The sequence below is a fragment of the Sphaeramia orbicularis genome, chromosome 9 (genome assembly GCF_902148855.1).
Source record: "Sphaeramia orbicularis chromosome 9, fSphaOr1.1, whole genome shotgun sequence".
In the NCBI taxonomy this organism is placed as follows: domain Eukaryota; kingdom Metazoa; phylum Chordata; class Actinopteri; order Kurtiformes; family Apogonidae; genus Sphaeramia; species Sphaeramia orbicularis.
In genome coordinates this window covers 12,392,505-12,415,796 of record NC_043965.1, presented here as the reverse complement: position 1 = coordinate 12,415,796, position 23,292 = coordinate 12,392,505, and the positions used below count along the sequence as shown (strand labels likewise).

The window sequence follows — 23,292 nt, the reverse complement described above, 5'->3', positions numbered from 1 at the left end:
GTGATCTACAGTAAAAATAACAACACAATAACCCATAAATAATAACAACGACAAATTTTCTTTGTGAAAAATTATGTGGAAAAAATTTAAGTGAAAAAAATAAGATTATACTGTGAAAACATTTACATTTACAATAAAATGCAAATAAATACATAACAATAAACAAAGATGAACAACCCCAAATGTGCAATTTGAACAATATTCTGCCTGTTAGTAAATGTTTTGTGCATTTATGGATCCACTGTGATCTGGAGTTGTATTAATAATAATAATAATAATAATAATAATAATAATAATAATAATAATAAGAGATGGAATATTGTAGAAATTGTTAAATTTTAGTTCCAAACTCCAAAATTTGAACAATATTCTGCCTGTTACCAAATGTTTATGCAACACTGTGTGTAAATGTACATGTGTAAATAATAAGTCGAGGCATAATATTGTTAAAATTGCACGAATTTTTCAAATGAAATTTCAGTTTTAACTTGGATTTGTCATTATTTATAGGTTATTAAGTCATTATTTTACTGGTCTGGCCCGCTTGAGATCAAATTGGGTTGAATGTGGCCCCTGAATCAAAATGAGTTTGACATAATGACAACTACAAATTTTCTTGGTGAAAAATTATGTGGAAAAAATTTTAAGTGAAAAAAATAGCATTACACTGTGAAAACATTTACATTTACAATAAAATGCAAATAAATACATAAAAATAAATAAAGATGAACAATCCTAAATGTGCAATTTGAACAATATTCTGCCTGTTACTAAATGTTTTGTGCATTTATAGATCCACTGTGATCTGAAGTTGTGTTAATAATAATAATAATAATAATAATAATAATAATAATAATAATAATAATAATAATAATAATAATAATAATAAGAGATGGAATATTATAGAAATTGTTCAAATTTTAGTTCCAAACTCCAAAATTTTAACAATATTCTGCCTGTTACCAAATGTTTATGTAACACTGTGTGTAAATGTACATGTATAAATACTACTCAACCAAGAGACCAGAACTTTAATGGATATGTGGAATCAGGAGAAAAATGTCGGGGTGGCTTAATGATAGGCAGTGTTCTGATTTTTCATTGTAAAATAGAGAAAGAGAGAGAGAGAGAGAGAGAGAGAGAGAGAGAGAGAGACACCAATACCAGTGTTGATAGGCTGACTGTTGATTTGCGGAGATGGTAGATGATGGTCTGAGGTGGAGTGGCCCTGATGCAATTATGTGCGAGGCTCAGAATTTTAGGCCTGTTTAAATATGTAGCAGCTGTAAAGATCCCACATTTCATGACACGCTCATATTTATTATGTACGCTTTTGTTCCCGTCCTCAGATGTAAAATTATTAAAAAAAAAAAAAAAGGATGGGGGACTATGACTGTGAAAACTCTTACATCCAGCTCTCTTTGATGATTCTGGTCCCTGAGAGGCCCACATAAGCTTTCATCTCTGTGACCTATCCCAGAGACCCCTCTCAGTGACAGACACTTTAAACAACCAACCAACAACCAACACCTGGTCAGCAGTTCTGGTAAACAAATCATGAGGACCAAATGGCATGTAATAGCAGCCATTTTGATGCTTTTACCAAAAGTGGGGGAAATAGAGCAGGAGAAATCATGTGTGTTTGTACAAATTGGTGTGTTTTTTTTTTTTCGAGATATCTGCATAAGCACTACAAATTTGTGGCCGGAAAGGAGCCGGGAATGACAATTACATTACATTTTGGCTTATTTGTACGTATTTGTAATGCAGGGGTGTCAAACTCACTTTAGTTCAGGGGCCACATTCAGCTAAATTTCATCTGCAGTGGGCCGAACCAGTAAAATAATAACATAATAATATAGAAATAATGTCGACTCCAAACTTTCCTCTATGTTTTAGAATGAAAAAAGTAAATTTACATTATGAAAAGGTTTACGCCTACAAACTATCCTTTCAAAAGATGTGAAAAACATGAACAAACTGAAAAAATAAGTGTAGTTTGAACAATATTCTGCCTCAGTTTATCATTTACACATGTACATTAGAACTTACAGATCACAGTGGATCTACAAACACACAAAACATTTAATAACAGGCAGAATATTGTTAAAATTGTACTCATTTCTCTTAAGACATTTCAGGTGGTTCGTATTTGTTCAGCTTATTCACATTTTTTGAAAAACTCTACTTTGTTTTAGTGTAAATTAGTGATGCGACGTTCACGAACGAATCGAATCTTTAGAACAGCTCTTTGAAATGAATGATGGGAACCGATTCTTTATAAAGAATCAGTCGAACATCTTTCTTGAAGGGGTGGAACTGGATTTAGTCAGAGAGTTCAAGTACCTCGGATTAACCTTAGACCCAACATTAACATTTAAACAACACATAAAGCGACTGAAGAAGACAGTGAATTTTAATGTGCAAAATTTTAAAGAAGTCGGACCCTTTTTGAGCCTACATGCTGCTAAGGTGTTTTTATACTCCATGGTTTTCTCTCACATTGAATACTGTAGAACTTCCTGGTCACTTGCTGCTGGCACAACACTCAAACCCATAGAATCACTTTTTTAAAAAAGCCATAAAAATATTTGATAAAAAAAACATTTCATTTCCACCACTGCATTGTTTTAGATAAATAAAAATGTCTTAATTTTAATAATTTTGTGAATTTTAAAAATGTTTGCCTGATATGTAAAGTCTTGCATGGACTTGCCCCTCCTCCCTTGACAGATTTTATTAAATCCTGCTCTGTCAGTGGGATGGTCACCAGGGCCACAGCTGGAGGAGACTGGGAGGGGCCACGCAGGCGCACTACTGTTGGACAAACTACACTTTCAGTCACTGGAACTGAATATTGGAACAGTTTACCACTCAATATAAGAGACTCACAATCATATGCCTCCTTCAAATCACAACTTAAACACTGGATGAAGGAAAATCAACCCTGTGACCATCAGTAGATCGTCCACATTGTGTTGTTCTGTGTGTTTTTATGATGTTTTGCATTTCTGTTTACTGTCTTTTTATGATGTCTTTTACAATATTTTGCCTTTTTTGTCAGCTGTCTTTCCTGTCACCTGCCAAGGGACTACAGATGGAAGTTAGCACTGCTGCTACAATCTGGCATATTTACAGCTGCAGTTGTTGTAGATGTTCATTAATATGCACTGTCCCTATTAAATAAATAAAATAAATAAATAAAGAGCCGTTCATTTTTTGTTTTTTTTTAAGGAGGGAGTGTCCGATTGCCTGTCAGTTTAGCGTCACTGGGGAGGCACTGGGCAGGAGGAGAGTGTTCCAGCAGAAAAAAAGAGTACTTGCGGACTGCACATGTCTCATGGCAAGAAGTTAGCAAAAAAAAAAAAAAACAACAGTTTGAAACGTGAGGTGAGCATACTGGAGGAGGCGGAGCTGGAAGACTGGTCAAAACCAAAGAAAAGTTTGAGAGTGAGTGAGTGAGTGAGCACCTGTGTGTAATGAGCTGAAGAAAAAGGAGGAGTATTTGGATGCACTTTAAGAATGAAAAGATGGGCATGCAACTTGAGAATTGCACTACAGTTCAGGTATTTAAGTAATCACAGTGATTAATCGCTGTTGTGTTTTGTGCATTTTTTTCTGTATGTTTACACACATTTATTGTTCTTGTTTTGAGAAGAATAAAATGTTATTTCATAAGAAAATGTTTTATTTTCTTCTTCATTTTTAGGCTACAGACTAGTCCACATAATGTACCGTGATGTTTTTGGTCAAATTCCAGCCTTTGCCTAATGTCACCTCTCATGTCATGTATTTACCCACACATTTGAACTAACTATTCTTTTTTACGGTAAGATAATATTTACTGCCGCACCAATTAGACACCTTTAAAATGTAACGTCAATCATCACATGTAGCCTATTTAGTCATTAAAACATTGGTGTTTCAAAATAATGCAAAAAACATGAAAGAGTCAGTCTTTTGAACGACTCTTTTCAGTGAACGGCTCCCTTCAAAGAGCCACAAGTCCCATCACTAGTGTAAATACATGAAAATATTTACATGTACAAAGAGAAAAATTTGGAGTAGTCATTATTTATATGTTATTATGAAAGTATTTTACTGGTTTGACCCACTGTAGATTGAATTGGTCTGAATGTGGAACCTGAACTAAAAGGATTGTTAATATCTTAGTGTAATTTTTGTATGTCACAAATTCATCCCAAGGGCCGGACTGGACCCTTTGGCGGGCCGGATTTGGCCCCCGGGCCGCATGTTTGACACCTGTGTTGTAATGTATTAAAATGGAAATAAGATGATACTCAGGTAATTTAAAAAGGTCATATTTGGATAAACCCACTTTTATTAGTCTTTGGTTCATTTATTTGTGTATTTGAGGACCGTAATAGTTCAAAAAGTTTGAATTTGAACCCTTCAGGTGCCGTAAAGTTATCTTTATATTCATTTTGGCAAAAGTCAAATGGATTTCTACAACCTGTTTGAATTCCTTCTTAATTTGTTACATCTATAACTAGTTGCGTCATAACATTTGCACATATAAGGTCAAGATTTACGATGAATATTTCTCAGAAAACGCCATAATTGTTTATTAGCAGTCCAAACTTTAGCCGATTAGCTAAAATGTTCAGTTGTTGGTTGAATGGGACAGAACAGCACAGTCAACAACCTGGAGGGGGCGGGGCCTGAAATGGCTCATTTGCATTTAAAGGGCCAGCGCTCAAAACCACCTTTCTGGTTTCATTACTCATAAATAGGGTTGAAGATGGACCTGTGGAGTTGAATGAATGAATGAATGAAGAATTCAGACCCAAGCAGATCATTTACAGTTTATGTAGACCACAGAGAAATGTTTTAAAATGCATAATTCCATTTAAAATAAAGCTAAATATCACTCCTTTAGGTGCTATTATAACAAAATAATCAGTATTACTACCACTTCACTTCAATAATTCATTGGTTTAATGTCAGGTACTGAAATTATTTTAAGTTTAATTCATCATATCTATAGCAAAAGTGATACAGTCCCTTACCAGGTGACTTGAATAAGTAGCAGATGTGTGTAAATGACACTTCAGACCACTGAGTCGGATCATTGACCCAGTCTTTTAAAACGTATGGACAACAATCCAACCACAGTGGATCTAATTTTTTAATATATTGATCCTTGTCAGACGGCAATAGCAACTCAAAGTAGGTCATGACAGTTTGTTAGCGTTAGCAAAACAAGTTGAAACTCCACATTTTTACATTATAGCGGACGGGGGGGGGGGGGGGGCTGTTAGGATTCTTTTCCCCCTTGGGTTTCCCACTGTATCTATTGAGCCACTTTGAGGAGGTCTAAAACATGTAGTTCATACAAGAAAAAACTAAATGTTAAAGGAACTAAAGGTGTTTTGCTGAGAAGAATGGGCAGCTTTAGCATCTGAGAAAATAACGAGCCTCGTCCACGACGACCACAAAAGACTTCAAGCTGTCATTGATGTTAAAGGGGCTGATACAGAGGATTAAGAACTAGGGTAGGGAAACTTCAGATCAGGGTCATTTGGATAGTTTCTGTTGTCAGTAGGATTTAAAAAGAGCAAACACATTTGTTCATCCAACCACTAGTCACAAGTGAAAGAAAAGTGTTTGGATTATCATTCATATTCTCTGAAAAATGGACAAAGAATCACAAATTCTGCTAGAGCACAGGTGTCAAACATGCGGCCCAGGGGCCAAATCTGGCCGGCCAAAGGTTCCATTCCAGCCCGCGAGATGAAAGTGCAGAACTTAACCTGAACAGTCCAGGTTGTCCAAATCATTTTGGTTCAGGTTCCACATACAGACCAAAGTGATCTACAGTAAAAATAACAACAATAACCCATAAATAATAACAACGACAAATTTTCTTTGTGAAAAATTATGTGGAAAGAATGAAAGTGAAAAAAATAAGATTATACTGTGAAAACATTTACATTTACAATAAAATGCAAATAAATACATAATAATAAATAAAGATGAACAACCTGAAATGTACAATTTGAACAATATTCTGCCTGTTACTAAATGTTTTGTGCATTTATGTGATCTGGAGTTGTGTTAATAATAATAATAATAAGAGATGGAATATTGTAGAAATTGTTCAAATTTTAGTTCCAAACTCCAAAATTTGAACAATATTCTGCCTGTTACCAAATGTTTATGCAACACTGTGTGTAAATGTACATGTATAAATAATAAGTCAAGGCATAATATTGTTAAAATTGCACTAATTTTACAAATTAAATTTCGTTTTTTTCAGGTTATTCACATCTTTTTTGTAAAATGTAAATATTTTCATAATTTAATTGGGGGTTTTTTGTACTTAAACAAAATGAAAAACTTGGATTTGTCATTATTTATAGGTTATTAAGTCATTATTTTACTGGTCTGGCCCGCTTGAGATCAAATTGGGCTGAATGTGGCCCCCTGAACTAAAATGAGTTTGACACCCCTGCCATAAACAATGATGACGACAATTTTCTTTGTGAAAATTATGTGGAAAAAATTTAAGTGAAAAAAAAATAACATTACATTGTGAAAACATTTACATTTGCAAAACTATTTTTTTCAGAATAAAATGCAAATAAATACATAAAAATAAACAAAGATGAACAACCTGAAATGTGCAATTTGAACAATATTCTGCCTGTTACTAAATGTTTATGTAACACTGTGTGTAAATGCACATGTATAAATAAAAAGTTGAGGTATAATATTGTTAAAATTGCACTAATTTTTCAAATGAAATTTCTGTTTTTTCAGGTTATTCACATCTTTTTTTGTAAAATGTAAATATTTTCATAATTTAATTGGGGTTTTTTGTACTTAAACAAAAAGAAAACTTGGATTTGTCATTATTTATAGGTTATTAAGTCATTATTTTACTGGTCTGGCCCGCTTGAGATCAAATTAGGCTGAATGTGGCCCCTGAACTAAAATGAGTTGGACAGCCCTGTGCTAGAGTATGTAAACTTATGAGCACAACTGTATCTGTTTATTGGTTGAGATGTTTAACAATCAGCTTTACAGACTGCGAAGGCCGCTGAGGCACATTTATGATTGGTGAATTTAGAATTTATGAATAAAATTGACTTGATATGATAATCAAAGCACAGCAAACTTTCTCGAGTGTCATTAGATTTTATGGAAATAGCAAAATGGAACATGTTTATACTTAATACATCAAATAAAAAGCTCAAGGGTCGCGTGTGAATTACGGAGATTGATCTTGACAGCAATTTTCAACAAATACACCAAATTAAATATAGTACACATGCAGCTCCCATTCCGCTGCTCCTTAAAAAAGCTAGCCAAATCCCAATGGCACCACTGCATGAAAGCCACTGAAATGATGGTTTCAAGCTTACTTTTTTTTTTCCAGTGTGTGTATGAGACATGGTTTGCAGAAGCCCTGAACAAAATTGGGTTTTCTCACTAGGGCTTTGCTGTTTGAAGGAGGGCTATCCGGCCAGATTAGCTCTACCTCAGTGGTAATGGAACTGGGAGCATTTTGAAAAGCATCCTCCTACTCGCTTTTTAGCCTGAGGTTCTTGGTTACTTTCTCCAGAGCATCAGTGTGTCAGGGATGTGTGTGTGTGTTTTGTTCCACACAGATAAAAAGCAGGGATGTAACGATTACCGGTATAACAATAAACCGTGGTAAAATCGCAGACAGGTACAGTCTACTCTTGTTAAACCGCCCGCCGTTATACCGCCATTTTCGCTCACCGCCGACCAAAACCATTGCACAAAAATCCCCAATGCATTATTCCATTAGGTACCGCCATTTCCGCCTATCGCCATCCGCCAGCCCAGTTCCATGCACAAACAACACTTATACCATTGATTTCCCGACTGTTATACCGCCAGCGTGATTGCCATCGAGTACGCATAAATTTTAACAATGCACTGAAACAAACGCGCCAGACGCTGATCGCGACAAGCTACGAGTAGGTCTACGGAACGGCCACCGTTCATTTATCGCAGAACACTCAGTAGGTCAGGATGTCGGGAAAAGGACGTGGGATTAAGCCAAAGCCTCAAGATGATGGGGTGTCATTTCCCGACACGGTATAATAATGCTTCAAATGTTTCCCCACTTTAAATGATCCCTTACAACATAACAGAATCAAGATTTATTTAGAAACGCAATTAGAACGGGTTAACGGAGGCAGCATAGACATCATATAGTAAAGACATGCACATTATGGACGCAACCCGTTGTAACGCCATTTTCGCTATACCGCCAATTTGGCCGTGAACGGAAGTTGGCGGTATAACGAGAGTAGACTGTAGTATAACCGTTTAAATTCTAATTATCATGATAAGCGTGTTTGATTACCGCACTTTTCCGGACAAAACGCCTATGTATAGATCTGCTTTTATGTCAAATATCTGAGTATAGTTTTAACCCTTTCATGCATAGCGGTCACTCCAGTGGACAGTTCTTCTCCAGCTGTTCTCTTGTATATTCATGGGTTTGGTTGTTTTAGTTCCATATCAGCCAACACAGTGGACGCTTATGCATCATCCCAAACACTGCAGTTCAAACAATTAGCACTGTAATGGTGCTGCTCTTGATAAACCTGATCTGCAGTAACATGTTTTAGTGTAAATCAATTGCTAATTGTTATTAGACTGAAATGAATAGTTTTCTGAAACAAAAAGTTTTTGTTTTTGTTTTTTCTCATTTCTTCCTGAGACCCAGCAATGCATTGTGTCCTCTACAGGGGGCAAAAGTTTGACAGTTTAACCCTTTCATGCATGAATTATGAAAACCTTAGTCAAAATTTTTTTCTTGAGTGTTTTTATTCCTCCTTAGGCATTAAAAAAAACAAAAAAACAATGTGATCGAGTTTTTTTTTCTTTTCATGGAGTTACATAATGTCCATGCATTTAATTTTTGAAGTAAAGAAACGTGTTTACAACCCAATATCAGAGAGTGAGATGAAAACAATGAAATAAAAAAACATTTTAATGCTGCTAATCTGATGTTTTCTCACATTTTAACATATTCTAATGCTAGTAATTACTCACTTCATGGAGATAATATGCAAAAAAAAAAACTTTTTGTCTTACAAATAACAATTGATTTACACTGAAACATGTCACTGCAGATCAGCTTTATTAAGAACAGTAAAGTTACAGTAATTGTATGAATTGCAGTGTTGTGTGGGTGTGTTCTATGTCAGTGTGTTCTATACCTGTGTGGGTGTGTTCTATGTCAGTGTGTTCTGTACCTGTGTGTGTGTGTGTGTGTGTGTGTGTGTGTGTGTGTTCTATGTCAGTGTGTTCTATACCTGTGTGGGTGTGTTCTATGTCAGTGTGTTCTATACCTGTGTGGGTGTGTTCTATGTCAGTGTGTTCTATACCTGTGTGGGTGTGTGTGTTCTATGTCAGTGTGTTCTATACCTGTGTGTGTGTGTGTGTGTTCTATGTCAGTGTGTTCTATACCTGTGTGTGTGTGTTCTATGTCAGTGTGTTCTATACCTGTGTGGGTGTGTTCTATGTCAGTGTGTTCTATACCTGTGTGGGTGTGTTCTATGTCAGTGTGTTCTGTACCTGTGTGTGTGTGTGTGTGTGTGTGTGTGTGTGTGTGTGTGTGTGTGTGTGTGTGTGTGTGTGTTCTATGTCAGTGTGTTCTATACCTGTGTGGGTGTGTTCTATGTCAGTGTGTTCTATACCTGTGTGGGTGTGTTCTATGTCAGTGTGTTCTATACCTGTGTGGGTGTGTTCTATGTCAGTGTGTTCTATACCTGTGTGGGTGTGTTCTATGTCAGTGTGTTCTATACCTGTGTGTGTGTGTTCTATGTCAGTGTGTTCTATACCTGTGTGGGTGTGTGTGTGTGTTCTATGTCAGTGTGTTCTATACCTGTGTGTGTGTGTGTGTTCTATGTCAGTGTGTTCTATACCTGTGTGTGTGTGTTCTATGTCAGTGTGTTCTATACCTATGTGTGTGTGTTCTATGTCAGTGTGTTCTATACCTGTGTGGGTGTGTTCTATGTCAGTGTGTTCTATACCTGTGTGTGTGTGTGTTCTATGTCAGTGTGTTCTATACCTGTGTGTGTGTGTTCTATGTCAGTGTGTTCTATACCTGTGTGGGTGTGTTCTATGTCAGTGTGTTCTATACCTGTGTGTGTGTGGGTCCATGTTTGTGTGGCAGCTTGTCATTTCAAAACCTGGGAGAGTGACACCTGCTGAGTGTGTGACCAGGGGGCTTGTAGCGACAGAAGGGGGTAAATACGCTGACCTTTATAGCTTTGATCACCCTGCAGTGACAGGATGGGCTCGGGGTGCCGTCATAAAAGAAGGGAAATGAAGGAACAATATTCAGACGACTGGAGTGTGACAGTCCTGGTATGTAATCTACAGTGTTGTGCAAGTTACTTCCAAAGTTAAGAACTGTGGGAGTGCCGAGGGGGGATTTTTGCGTCTGCCTTTTAAGTTGTGGGTTGTTGTTTTTTTTGTTGTTGTTGTTGTTTTCCTTTTAGTCTTTCTTTTTTTTTTTTTTACTTTTTTTAAATGACTGAAAATATGATAAAACCACTAAAAATTTAAATGACAAAAAAGTTACTTCCAAACTGTAATACATGACATATTACTTGTTACTGTTGTTTCACGGTTCCCACAGGGTTTTAAAAAGTCTTGAATTTACAAATCTGCATTTAACCCTTTAAAGCAGGGGAGTCAAACTCCTTTTAGTTCAGGGGCCACATCCAGCCTGATATGGTATAAAGTGGGCCGGACCAGTAAAATAGTATAAATAATAGGATAAGAACTTTTGAGTGAGAAAAGAGAATTCCATAACAAAAATGTTTATTGTACTTGAACATAACATGAACAAATATGAACAACCTGAAAATTCTTTAGTAAAATAAGTGCAATGTTAACAATATTACACCTTAGTTTATCATTTATACATGTGAATCACGACTTAGAGATCACAGAGGATCTACAAACACACCAAACATTAAATAACAGGGAGAATATTATTAAAATTCCACATACTTCTATTAAGACATTTCAAATATTCACATTTTTGTTAAAGGCTAGTCTGTAAATGTAAACATTTTTGTGTGATTTTACTGTTTTAAAACTAAAACAAAGAGACAAATTTACAGTTTTCTTTATTTATAGATTATTATGATAGTATTTTACTGGTCTGATCCACTTTAGATTGAATTGCCCTAAAATGATTTTAACATCCTTGATTGTTTATATCTTCAGTGTCATTTTTGCAATTTCACAAATTCATCCCAGGGGCCGAATTGAACCCTTTGGCGGGCCAGATTTGGCCCCCAGGCCACATGTTTGACACCTGTGCTTTAATGCATGAATTATGAGAACCTTTTTTTTTTTCCTGAGTGTTTTTTTTCTCTTTAGGCTTTAAAAAAAAACACCTGAAGCCCTGTAGCTTACCCGCCAAATTAAAAGCTTTGGGAAATGTATCCAGATGCCATTTATTATCACCCAGTTCTGTGTATTTATTCTATTACAGAAATAGCCCATGTTTTGGTCATATTCCAATCAGATCTGTAAAAAATAAAAATTCCAACTTGATATCACTGATACTGATTTATTGGATCAATCCACTTCCTATCTGTTATAATGGCAACATTTATCGAAGTCGCACCAAATCCAGAATCAGATCCAGATCAAAATTAATTTCAATACCTTATGCTGACATCATCATACAGAAGCTGTATACCAACTTTGAAGTCAATCAGAACTGGAGTTTTGGAGAAAAAGACGATAAAATTTTTTTCCCCATAAGAGCCCATGTTAAATTTTCCGTAAGTTCTCGGATCCAGAAGAAGATCCTGATCAGCATGTGGACATTATGTTTTGGTCATCTCCCCATCAGGGCTGGACTGGAGAAATTTACACTGGATATCATTTACAGGGTGGGGAAGCAAAATTTACAATGAACATTCAGTTGTTTTTTTCTCAGCAGGCACTACGTCAATTGTTTTGAAACCAAACATATATTGATGTCATAATCATACCTAACACTATTATCCATACCTTTTCAGAAACTTTTGCCCATATGAGTAATCAGGAAAGCAAACGTCAAAGAGTGTGTGATTTGCTGAATGCACTCGTCACACCAAAGGAGATTTCAAAAATAGTTGGAGTGTCCATAAAGACTGTTTATAATGGAAAGAAGAGAATGACTATGAGCAAAACTATTACCAGAAAGTCTGGAAGATACTATTAAAGAAGAATGGGAGAAGTTGTCACCCCAATATTTGAGGAACACTTGCGCAAGTTTCAGGAAGTGTGTGAAGGCAGTTATTGAGAAAGAAGGAGGACATAGAATAAAAACATTTTCTATTATGTCCATTTTCTTGTGGCAAATAAATTCTCATGACTTTCAATAAACTAATTGGTCATACACTGTCTTTCAATCCCTGTCACAAAATATTGTAAATTTTGCTTCCCCACCCTGTATTACAGAAATAGCCCATGTTTTGGTCATATTCCAATCAGATCTGTAAAAAATAAAAATTCCAACTTGATATCATTGATACTGATTTATTGGATCAATCCACTTCCTATCTGTTACAATGGGAACATTTTTCAAAGTCACACCAAATCCAGAAACAGATCCGGATCGAAATAATTTCAATACCTTGTGCTGACATCATCATACAGAAGCTGTATACCAACTTTTAAGTCAATCAGAACTGGAGTTTTGGAGAAAAAGACGATAGAATTTTTTCCCCATAAGAGCCCATGTTAAATTTTCGTAAGTTCCTGGATCCAGAAGAAGATCCTGATCAGCATGTGGACATTATGTTTTGGTCATCTCCCCATCAGGGCTGGACTGGAGAAATTTACACTGGATATCATTTAGATTTACTGAGTTATTGCATCAATCCACTTCCTATCTCTTACAATGGTGACATTTTTCAAAGTGGCACCAAATCCAGAATCAGATCCGGATCCAAATAATTTCACTAACTTTTGTTGACGTCATCATAAAGAAGCTGTATACCAAGCTTGAAGTCAATCGTAATTGTAGTTTCGGAGAAGAAGACGATTGAAAATTCTGTAACGGACGCCAGATGACGACACCAGACGCCGCATGACGATAGTAGCTTACGGCCTGTCAGCCAGTAAGCTAACAAAGCGATTGAAAAAAATTTTTTATGAACCTATTTTTCATGGATTTGCAAAAATATCCACTCAGCTGGACACCATATGTTTAATTTTTGATGCAAAGAAACATGTATTTACAAATATACTGTGTGAAAACTGTGAAATAAGAACATTTTTAATGCCACTAATCTGATGTTTTCTCACATTTTAACATACTTTAATACTAGTTATTACTCACTTCATGCAGACAATATGCAAATAAATAAATAAATAAAAATTGTTGTTAATTACAGTCTAATGAAAATAATAAGCAATTGATTTACACTCAAACATGTTAGTGCAGATCAGGTTCATCAAAAACAGCAAAGTTAAACTAATAGTATTAATTGCAGTGTATGGGATGATGCATGAGTGCTAAATGTGTTGGCTAATGTGAAGCTAAAACAACAAAACCCATGAATATACAAGAGAACAGCTTTGAATAGCAGTCCACTGTAGTGACCACTATGCATGAAAGGGTTAATACCTTAAAAAAAGTCTTTAAAAGGTGTTAAATATAATATGGTAGGTCTTAAGTTTTGTGACCATAAACTTGTTGTATGTGTTGTGTTTAAATGTGTCCAAGCTACAAAGACTGTAACGTTTATCGACTCAGTTCCACCCGGTCCCACCAATTAATATTGAAATTAAGAACCAATTATGGCTAACTTTGGAGCCCTCGGAGAGAAATGACTGAACAGTGGAAATCAAGGTGTTGGAGTAAATAAATACATTATCCTAAATTGTAGGAGTTATGAATTTATGCCAGTATGGCTGTGAAATGGGCTTTAAATTCTATTCTAAGTAGTCTTATAAAGGTCTTAAAAAGTCTTAATTTTAACTTGTAGAAACCTGTAGGAACCCTGCACTTAAAAGTAATTCTTTTCCTTACAATATTACTGTCTCAGAATTGTAATGCGTTACATGACTCTTGTATTACTTTTGAGTTACATACAGGCAAGCCCGGATTAACCATATGGGCAACTGGGCAATTGCCCAGGGGCCCGCGACCTCTGAAGGGCCCTGGGTAGCTTGGGCATAACGAAAATATCTGGTTATCTTTTGCTTATAAATGAAACTGTCCGCTGTCTGGAGCCATTGCACTGCACAGAAACCCTGCTCCTGCTGTCTGTGACCGTGAGCCGAGACCCCCTCCTCATTGGTCAGTCCAAAAAGCGAATCAGCGGTGACACAAATCAACGTGCGTGCACTGAGCGGGATGTGAGACGTCAAGGACTACGCAACATACGCTACGTATGCGAATCAAAACATTGCAAACATGGAGAAGCAGCTAAGTGGGAGCGCCAAACGAAAATTAAAAAAGGAGAGGGACATTAAAAAAGCTGAAAATTTAAAGAACATACCTAAACATGCACTTCCCCATCGTTTAGAATACAAGTTTTGTATTGGTCAGATAAGTATTTCTTTAGAGAAGTTGACGGTTTTCCAGATGTTTATAGTATTTAGTATATGTAGTATTTAGTATTAAAATGTTTAACCCTTGCCTTGACATGCCTTGAATTGTGATGTGTTTTCTGTTTAAAAGTTAAACTGGGACCAAAATGTTTATTTTAGCAGATTATACTGCATTATATTTATTTTTTCCTTGTGGTGGCTCCATGAAAATGTTGAGATATGTTTATTGTTGAGAGAAAGCAGATTTCAAGATGTTTACATTGCACTTACTTTAACTCTCTTGTTGAATTCTGAGGTGACAATGGGATTTCTGTTTAAAATTCATATCTGATTCTATCAGATTATGTTTGTGTTTTGTCTGTGGGCTTTTTCTGATGATTCAATACATTTGTGTTGGCAAAAAGTGTTCTTAAATAAATACTGGATACTTTGGAAATGGTTTCTTATTTATTTTTTGTGAAAATGGAGGACACTTCCCTCTCTTTCTAATGTAGTGGATCAATTTTAGATTATACTGATGCTAATGTGTTTTGTTTTCATATCATCATATGCAAGTGAGTGGCCTTGACAAGAGGCTACAGTGGTGCACTTGTAGTTCTACGAGCATTTACACATTTGTACATCAAAATGCATTTGATGATAGTTAGATATTGAAGTATGGGGTATATTTACATATATTCCTGGAATTTATTCTGTATTTTGCCAGATTATAGGGATCCTGGGGTTGTGATGATGGGGCCCTTGAATATTGTTGCCCAGGGTACAATGAAGTGTTAATCTGGCCTTGCATACAGGCTATCATCAGAAATGGACCACATGGCTGTAAATGGTCTTATATACCGCTATAAATAAAGACACTGTGAAAAATTTAATGATCCTCGTGGTTTTTCTAATCCAGACATGCACGTTTTTCATGAATCTTAGTCTCATTCCAAGTTTCGTGCATAACCCATCGTGTCCACTCACATTACATACAGAACCTGCCCATTTAAACGCATATAAATCGCGAATGATTTTACAACAGCAGTCATTTTTGTGAAACACTCTGCCTTGCATATTTACTTCAATTCCCAAAATGTACCTGTGAGAGGATAAAAAGATATTGGAAAAAATACTAGCGGGTGATTTTCGTGTCCTTTTAACTGTGTTCACTTTCTTATTTTTGAATGCGTGTGTCAAATAAAAATGTGTTTTATCTGAAAAATTGTGTATTTTATTAAAGTAAATTTTTATTTATAAAATAGACCCAAAGTGCTTCCAAACTCGTCTCCTAACATTAGTCTACATCTGGTTTGAATTTTTAGCGTCATGTCCTGTTTTTAGGGACGAGTTTCACAGAAGCACCCACATATTTCTGTGTGTGTGTGTGTGTGTGTGTGTGTGTGTGTCACTCCCTACCTCAGCCAGTGGTACGATGCCCTGTATGTCTGCGTTGCTGATATAAAGGTGTGAAACTTTCTCGGTCTGCCTGCTGTCCGTCTGCGTACTGGTTGGATACTCCACATTCCAGTGCAGAGTCTGTGTTGGCACCAAGTTGATGACATTATCCACTTCAAACTCCAGCTGCATCACCTCGTATGATGGACTTTCCAACCTACAAAGAGGAAAAAGACCAGATAAGATAAGAGCAGTGTTTTTCAACCTTGGGGTTGGGAACCCATGTGGGGTCGCCTGAAATTTCTAGTAATTAATTAAAAAAAAAAAAAAATTACTAATAAAAAATATATGTTGAGTTGACAGAGACAACCCCAATAGATAAAAGACATGACAAACTGTGAAGCTGAAACTGAAGCACTGTGGTTCTGTTTATCTTTTTTTTTCACAATATTTTTACTGGTATTTAAGTTTTACATAACAATTATGAATCAAAACAACATAAACACTCACCCATACACACACCCATTCACACCACGTAGACTTTAAAACGAAGAGCAAAGTGTGCCTAAAAGGCGCACCCAGATACCGGAGGGTTAAGTTTTTGTTTGTTCAAAAATAATAATATTTGAGCATTGAAACCCGATGTATCAAATATGATACAAAATTGAAAGTCATACATGGAAATTGATATTTGAAAAAAAAAAAAAAAAAAATTAAATTGGGGATTGTTCAGAAGGACCAATAAAGGCTCCAATTTCAAAGAACTGGAATTTTCTGTCAATGATTTACTGGTTCAGGCTTTACAGGGTTAATTCACTAATCATGTAGATGTTCATAAAAGCTCGGATTAAACTTAAGAGTTATTATATATATATATATATATATATATATATATAAAAAGAGAAAACTGACACTAAAGTAGCAATGGGTCTTTATAGGTTAAAACACCAGCTGTAATTATTAGACCAGAAAAATAAATAAGCAAGTAAGTAAATAAATAAATAAATAAAATGTAATTGGTAGATGGAGTCATTACCGTAAGTAATATGATAAGACATGTTTTGATATATTTCTGTCCATCTACTGATCTAAACTGTTTAATACCTGTTGAACCACTAATTCTAACAATCCATGTAAATAATTGGTATAAAATACAGTTTGTCATCTTTTCATGGTCATCAGATATGACCCATTTGGACGTTCAGAGGCTCCGTAGTTACCATGGAAACACCGTCATCTTCTACAACATTGATTCACCAGTAAAACCCATGGAGTTGGATCAATGACAGTGGATAGACACAATGAGTTTATATTAAATTAGTGATATATTTTGCTGAAAGTCACTTTTTTTTTCCGTTTCCTTTCTTTTTAATATAATAACCCTCAACTTTAATGTGCGCTTTGATGAACATCTACATGATCAGTGAATTAAATACAGAAAAATATCTGATTGTCCTTTAAGAATGCAAAATACTGAGCATGATATTAAAATACATGGTGAGAAATCACTTAAGAAAAATTAAAAATAGAGAAAATTTCCTTTGGGAACTGACACAAAAGTAGCACTGGGTCTTTATGGGTTAATGGAGGTGGAGTAGTATTATGAATAATTTTGAAAAGTACTCATTCAGTCATTTTCTATGTCCATCCGATCTGTTTATATTGACTGTATTGACTCTGAAAAAGCATGAAATCCACCCCAAGTAAAAAACACCAAACACTCGACATCTCAGCAGTATGTTTCAAAGGTTAAGTAACGGGTACAGAACAGGTTTCTTTGAGTTTATTCACAACGTAGTGGTTTTATTCAGTGTTGTGGATCTGCCCAAAGAGCCAAAGATCTGCCGTCCGTGTTTGTCCAGTTTCTATAGATATTCATGAGATGTTACTGAAACTGTGCTGCATCTGAAACTTTTAACTTAGCTGTGAGGGTCGGTTATGGATCCAGATCTGACATCAGCGCCTTAAACAAATAAATGAATAAATAATGTCGATGACAGCGTATCCATTCTGCACAGTCCACACACATTTTGTGCGCAGAATAAAAAAAACACACTGTAAAAAAAAAAAAAAATCTGTAATTTAACAGAATTTTCACTGTTTATTTCACAGATTTTTCCTGTATTTTAAGATACAGGAAAATATCAATGAAATGACAAAAACAGACTGTGATTTTACATGTCAAATGGAAAATAACAAGAAAAAACTTTAACTGTAAATAACCTTAAAATTTACATTTTTTAAAATAATTTTTTTCTTTTTTCACAGAAAAATACAGTTAAAATACATTTGCAAATGTATCATAATTTCACAAATATTTCTTTTCTATTTATAAGATTAAACTGTTAATTTAAAGTTTAATACTGTAAAAATAAATAAATAAAATTAGATAAAATTACTGACAATTAACTGTAAAAGAAGTATTTGTCCTGTAAGTTTAACAAGACTTGTTTGTTAATTGACAAATATCTTGTGTTATTACAACAAAAATGTTGAATAAATGTTTTTTTGTGAATGTATAACATGTATAAGCACTGATAAACTGTCCAAATACAGTTTTTATCAGTGGATTTGTTCAACTGAGTCTCATTGAAAATTATTTCTATATATATCTATAGGTAATTTGATTGTTTTAATACATTTAAATATTCTTTATTAAACATTAAAAAGTCAAAAAATATGCAAAATCTCATGTAAAGTTAGGGCAAAAAACTGTATTTTAATTACAAAAATTACCATATTTTAACCCTTTCATGCATGAATTATGAGAACCTTAGTCGAAATTTTTTTCCTGAGTGTTTTTATTCCTCTTTAGACATGAAAAAACAATGCAATTGAATTTTTTTTAATAAACCTTTTTTTATGAGTGTAGATTTGTTTCTTTATTGTTTTAACTAAAAAACAAATTTCAGTGTTTGAATGGGAAAACAAAAATTACAATACAAAAAATTGCATTTGAACACTTTCTTTCTTTGATTGAAATGATTTTTTTTTAATTGATTTTTTTTTTTTTTTTTTGGGTTAAACCAATAAAGAAACAAATCTACCTTTGTAATTTTTTTTGCAGTTCCAAAAATGTCCACTCCACTGGACACCATGTGTTTAATTCTTGAATATCAGAAAGTGACATTCAAAATCAAAACATTTTTAATGCAGCTAATCTGATGTTTTCTCACATTTTATCATATGCGCAATTTTTATTAGCAATTGATTTACACTCAAATATGTTACTGCAGATCAGGTTTATCAAGAACAGCAAAGCTGTAGTAATGGTATGAATGTCAGTGTATGGGATGGTGCAAAAGTGTCCACTGTGTTAACTCATATCGAACTAAAACAACAAAACCCATGAATATATTAGAGAACAGATGTAGAATAGCTGCCCACTGTAGTGACCAAAACGCATGAAAGGGTTAATGAGATGGTTATTTTCCATTATTTTACAATATTTTTTCAGCACCCCTGCTGCCAGAATAATATCATTTTTTTTCCTGTTTTTTTTTTTTTTTTTTTTTTTTTTTTTTTTACAGTGCACAGCAGGTATAAATAAAAACACTATCTTGAATGTGACACTACATTTTCCCTGGTCAAGATAGCAGCAAAATATACCCACTGACAGTTCACAGTAAGTACAACACAAAAGGTCTCCTGGGTGGGATTTCGCAGATAAACACTCAACATTCAGCGCAGCAACAGACTCTTTTCACAGCATTAAGAAAGGCAGGATTTAGACACAGTTTAGCAGCACTGAAATCACTCTAGCTGTACATCTGAATCCTTTTTTATTTTTATTTTATTTTCTTGCCACTGATACATTGATGTGCACAAATAAAGCATAAATAGAAAATTTAGAGAGAAATAAAAATAAGCACCTCTACATTGATTTCCCCAGTGAAGAGTTCATTGCTGTATCTCGTACTCATGCACACACAGAAAAGATTTACGTGCAGATTCAAGAGGTTAAAGGTCACGCCGCAGCCAGCCACCAAGTGTCTTTTCTATGTAGGTGTGTAATGGTGGGTGTGTGTCTGGGGACATGGGGTGAACCATGTGTTACACAGATAGATTAAGGACAGAAAACTGATGGGTGTCAGCTTCCCTTGACCTCTCCCACATCCTTCCATCATGCTTTTATTCTAGGTTGTCCTTTCCTATTTGTCTGCTTCTCTTCCATTCTCACCAAACTGCACATGACATTAGAATAGAGTCAATCTGAATCTGTTTTACTGTATGATTTAACCCTTAAAGACCCAGAGCTACTTTTGTGGCAGTTCCCAAATGAATTTTTCTCTCTATTTCACCTTTCTTAAGTGATTTTTCACCATTTATTGTAATATCATCCTCTGAATTTTGCATTTTTCAGTGTAAATCGTGTATTTTTCCCTATATTTAATTCACTGATTACGAGAAAATTCAAAGGTTATTATATCAAAACAGACGACAAACCCCGCCCCTCGCAGGTATTGTAGCTTATTTTGGCATCGATCCAGCTGATGTCATCACGTCTATGCATGTGCTGATGTCAGCATATCAATTGCCTGTCTATATATGTGCCAAGTTTGAAGTAAATTGAAACTAAATTTATGGTTTTTTTATATTTAAGATGTTGCTTATTATAAGTAAATGGTGGGGAAAAAAATAATGAAAAAACTTATTAAAAATTGAAACTGTGACCTAGTTTTCCCAAAATGTAATCACATCTATTATGAGTCACTGGTAATCTATGAACCCAATTTGGTATGAATTCTACCAATAGTTTTCCCGTCACCGACATTTGAAATTTCACCCATTATAAGTAAACAGAGAAAAAAACAAAACAAAACAGATTTTAAAAATTTATAAAAAATTGGAACTTTGACCTACTTTTCCCAAAATGTAATCACATCTATTCTGTATCACTGGCGATGTATAAACCCAATTTGGTATAAATTCAACCAATAGTTTTGCTGCTACATTTGAAATCTCACCCATTATAAGTAAATAGGGGAAAAAAAAGATTAAAAAAAAAATTCATAAAAAATTTTAACTTTGACGTACTTTTGCCAAAATGTAATGAGATCTATTCTAGGTCACTGCCAATCTGTAAATCAAATTTGATATGAGTTCAACCAATAGTTTTGCTGTTACAGACATTTGAAATTTCAGCCATTACAAGTAAATGGGAGAAAAAAAGATTTTAAAAATTCCTAAAAAATTAGAACTTTGACCTACTTTTCCCAAAATGTAATCAGATCTATTCTGTATCACTGGCAACCTATAATCCCAATTTGGTATGAATTCAACCAATAGATTTACTGTGACAGACATTTGAAATTTCACCCATTATAAGTAAATGGGGACAAAAAAGATTTAAAACAAATTCATAAAAATTTTTAACTTTAGCGTACTTTTCCCAAAATGTAATGAGATCTATTCTGGGTCACTGGAAATCTATAAACCAAATTTGATATGAATTCAATCAATAGTTTTGCTGTTACAGACATTTGAAATTTCGGCCATTACAAGTAAATGGGAGAAAAAAAAAGATTTCAAAAATTCCTAAAAAAATTGGAACTCTGACCTACTTTTCCCAAAATGTAATCAGATATATTCTGTGTCAATGGCAATATATAAACCCAATTTTATATGAATTCAACCAATAGATTTACTGTGACAGACATTTGAAATTTCACCCATTATAAGTAAATGGGGAAAAAAAGATTTTAAAAAATTCATTAAAAAATTTTAACTTTGACGTAGTTTTCCAAAAATGTAATCAGATCTATTCTGTGTCACTGGCAATCTATAAACCCAATTTGATATGAATTCAACTAATAGTTTTGCTGCTACAGACATTTCAAATTTTGCCCATTATAAGTAAATGGAGAAAAAAAAAAACAGATTTTAAAAATTCATAAAAAATTGGAACTTTGACCTATTTTTCCCAAAATGTAATCACATCTATTCTGGGTCATTGACAATCTATAAACCCAATTTGGTATGAATTCAATCTACAGTTTGGCTGCTAGAGTGTTAACAAACAAACAAACAAACCAAAACAAAAACAACACCCCTTGCCTCCCCTTCGGGGGGGCGGTGTAAAAACCGTTCACATCTGAACATTACTCTGCACCGTCACGTCCCTCCACAGGACTAACTAACAGATAAACGCCTCAATGAAGCACGCAGCAGAGAAAAGCGTCTGCGTGTGTGTGCATTTTGGCCGCTAAGACTTGTTGTTGAACCTGGAAGGATGGAGCCGTGGCCCGAGTTTAGATTTTCCAGAGAGAAATCCACAGTACAGCAGAGGTTTAGAAACATACACACTGAGACACAATGCTCTGTCACACTCACTCTCTGTTCCTGTCTCTCACACTCGCAGACACATACACATGCAATGCGCAAGCAACACACTCCAACAATCTCCCTTTACACACACACACACACACACACACACACACACATATTCACATACACATACACAAAGAACCACAGAGAAAATGTTGAGAGTATTTGGGTGCAGTGTAATCGCTGGAGCTGAAAAAGCAATGTGTCTGCAGTGACAGGTTCATTCAGGTGTTAGCTCCGTCCCGACCACAAGGCTCCAAAACAATATTACACTGTCCTCTAGTGCATACATGTACACGCACACACACACGCACACACACTCAGGTACATGTCCCAATACTGTTCTCTGACGGCTTAAAACCGACCAAACAAAACCGCTGCTGAAGTTCACACTCTGCTATCTGAGTGTGTATGCCTTCAGGCTGTGCTGACCTTCAGACGTTATCCCTGGTACTGACACACTGATGCAGGTTTTCTCTGATACTTCCTGTTGTGTGTGTCTCTTCTGAGCTGGTTTCATAAACCTGCGTCAAAGCACGGTTGCAGGTAGGATGGAACCTGGTCATGAACAAAGGATGAAGTCCTGTCCCCTCTGGCTGGGTTTCTTTTTTTTTCTTCCCTCAATTTCTTTATTAAACTTTTCATACATAATTTAAGAAAGGAAACAAAATCACAGACAAGAGCTTACGACAAAAATGTTCAAGGATCAAAAACACCATAAAGCTACTAAAATAAAATAACACAGAAAAAACATACACAAAAAATAAAAAATAAAAAACATATAAAACAACACAAAACATGTTATATGTATTACAAGCTACTAGTGAAGCGGTATTGGGTTGTTAACACAAGATTGGAAAAAAAAATTAAAAGGAAAAAAAAATTTTAAAACTCAATTGGAGTTTACAGGGAAGTCCAGCTTCGAACTTATTCAAAAAAAAGGGTCCCATATTTTAGAGCAGGGGTGTCAAACTCATTTTAGTTCAGGGGCCACATTAAGCCAAATTTGAT

General features: G+C 35.0%; 1 protein-coding gene across 1 annotated transcript in view; it reads right to left on the bottom strand.

The window, feature by feature from the left end:
• Positions 1 to 15,445: 15,445 nt before the first annotated feature.
• The window catches only part of LOC115425603 (transmembrane protein 132C-like), a 519,800-nt gene continuing 511,953 nt past the window's right edge, over positions 15,446 to 23,292 (bottom strand). The window contains exons 5-6 of the mRNA XM_030143237.1: positions 15,976 to 16,171; positions 15,446 to 15,466 (exon numbers count right to left, since the gene is read on the bottom strand). Of these exons, the coding sequence (XP_029999097.1) occupies positions 15,446 to 15,466; positions 15,976 to 16,171 (217 nt within the window). The remainder of the gene's footprint in view (positions 15,467 to 15,975; positions 16,172 to 23,292) is intronic.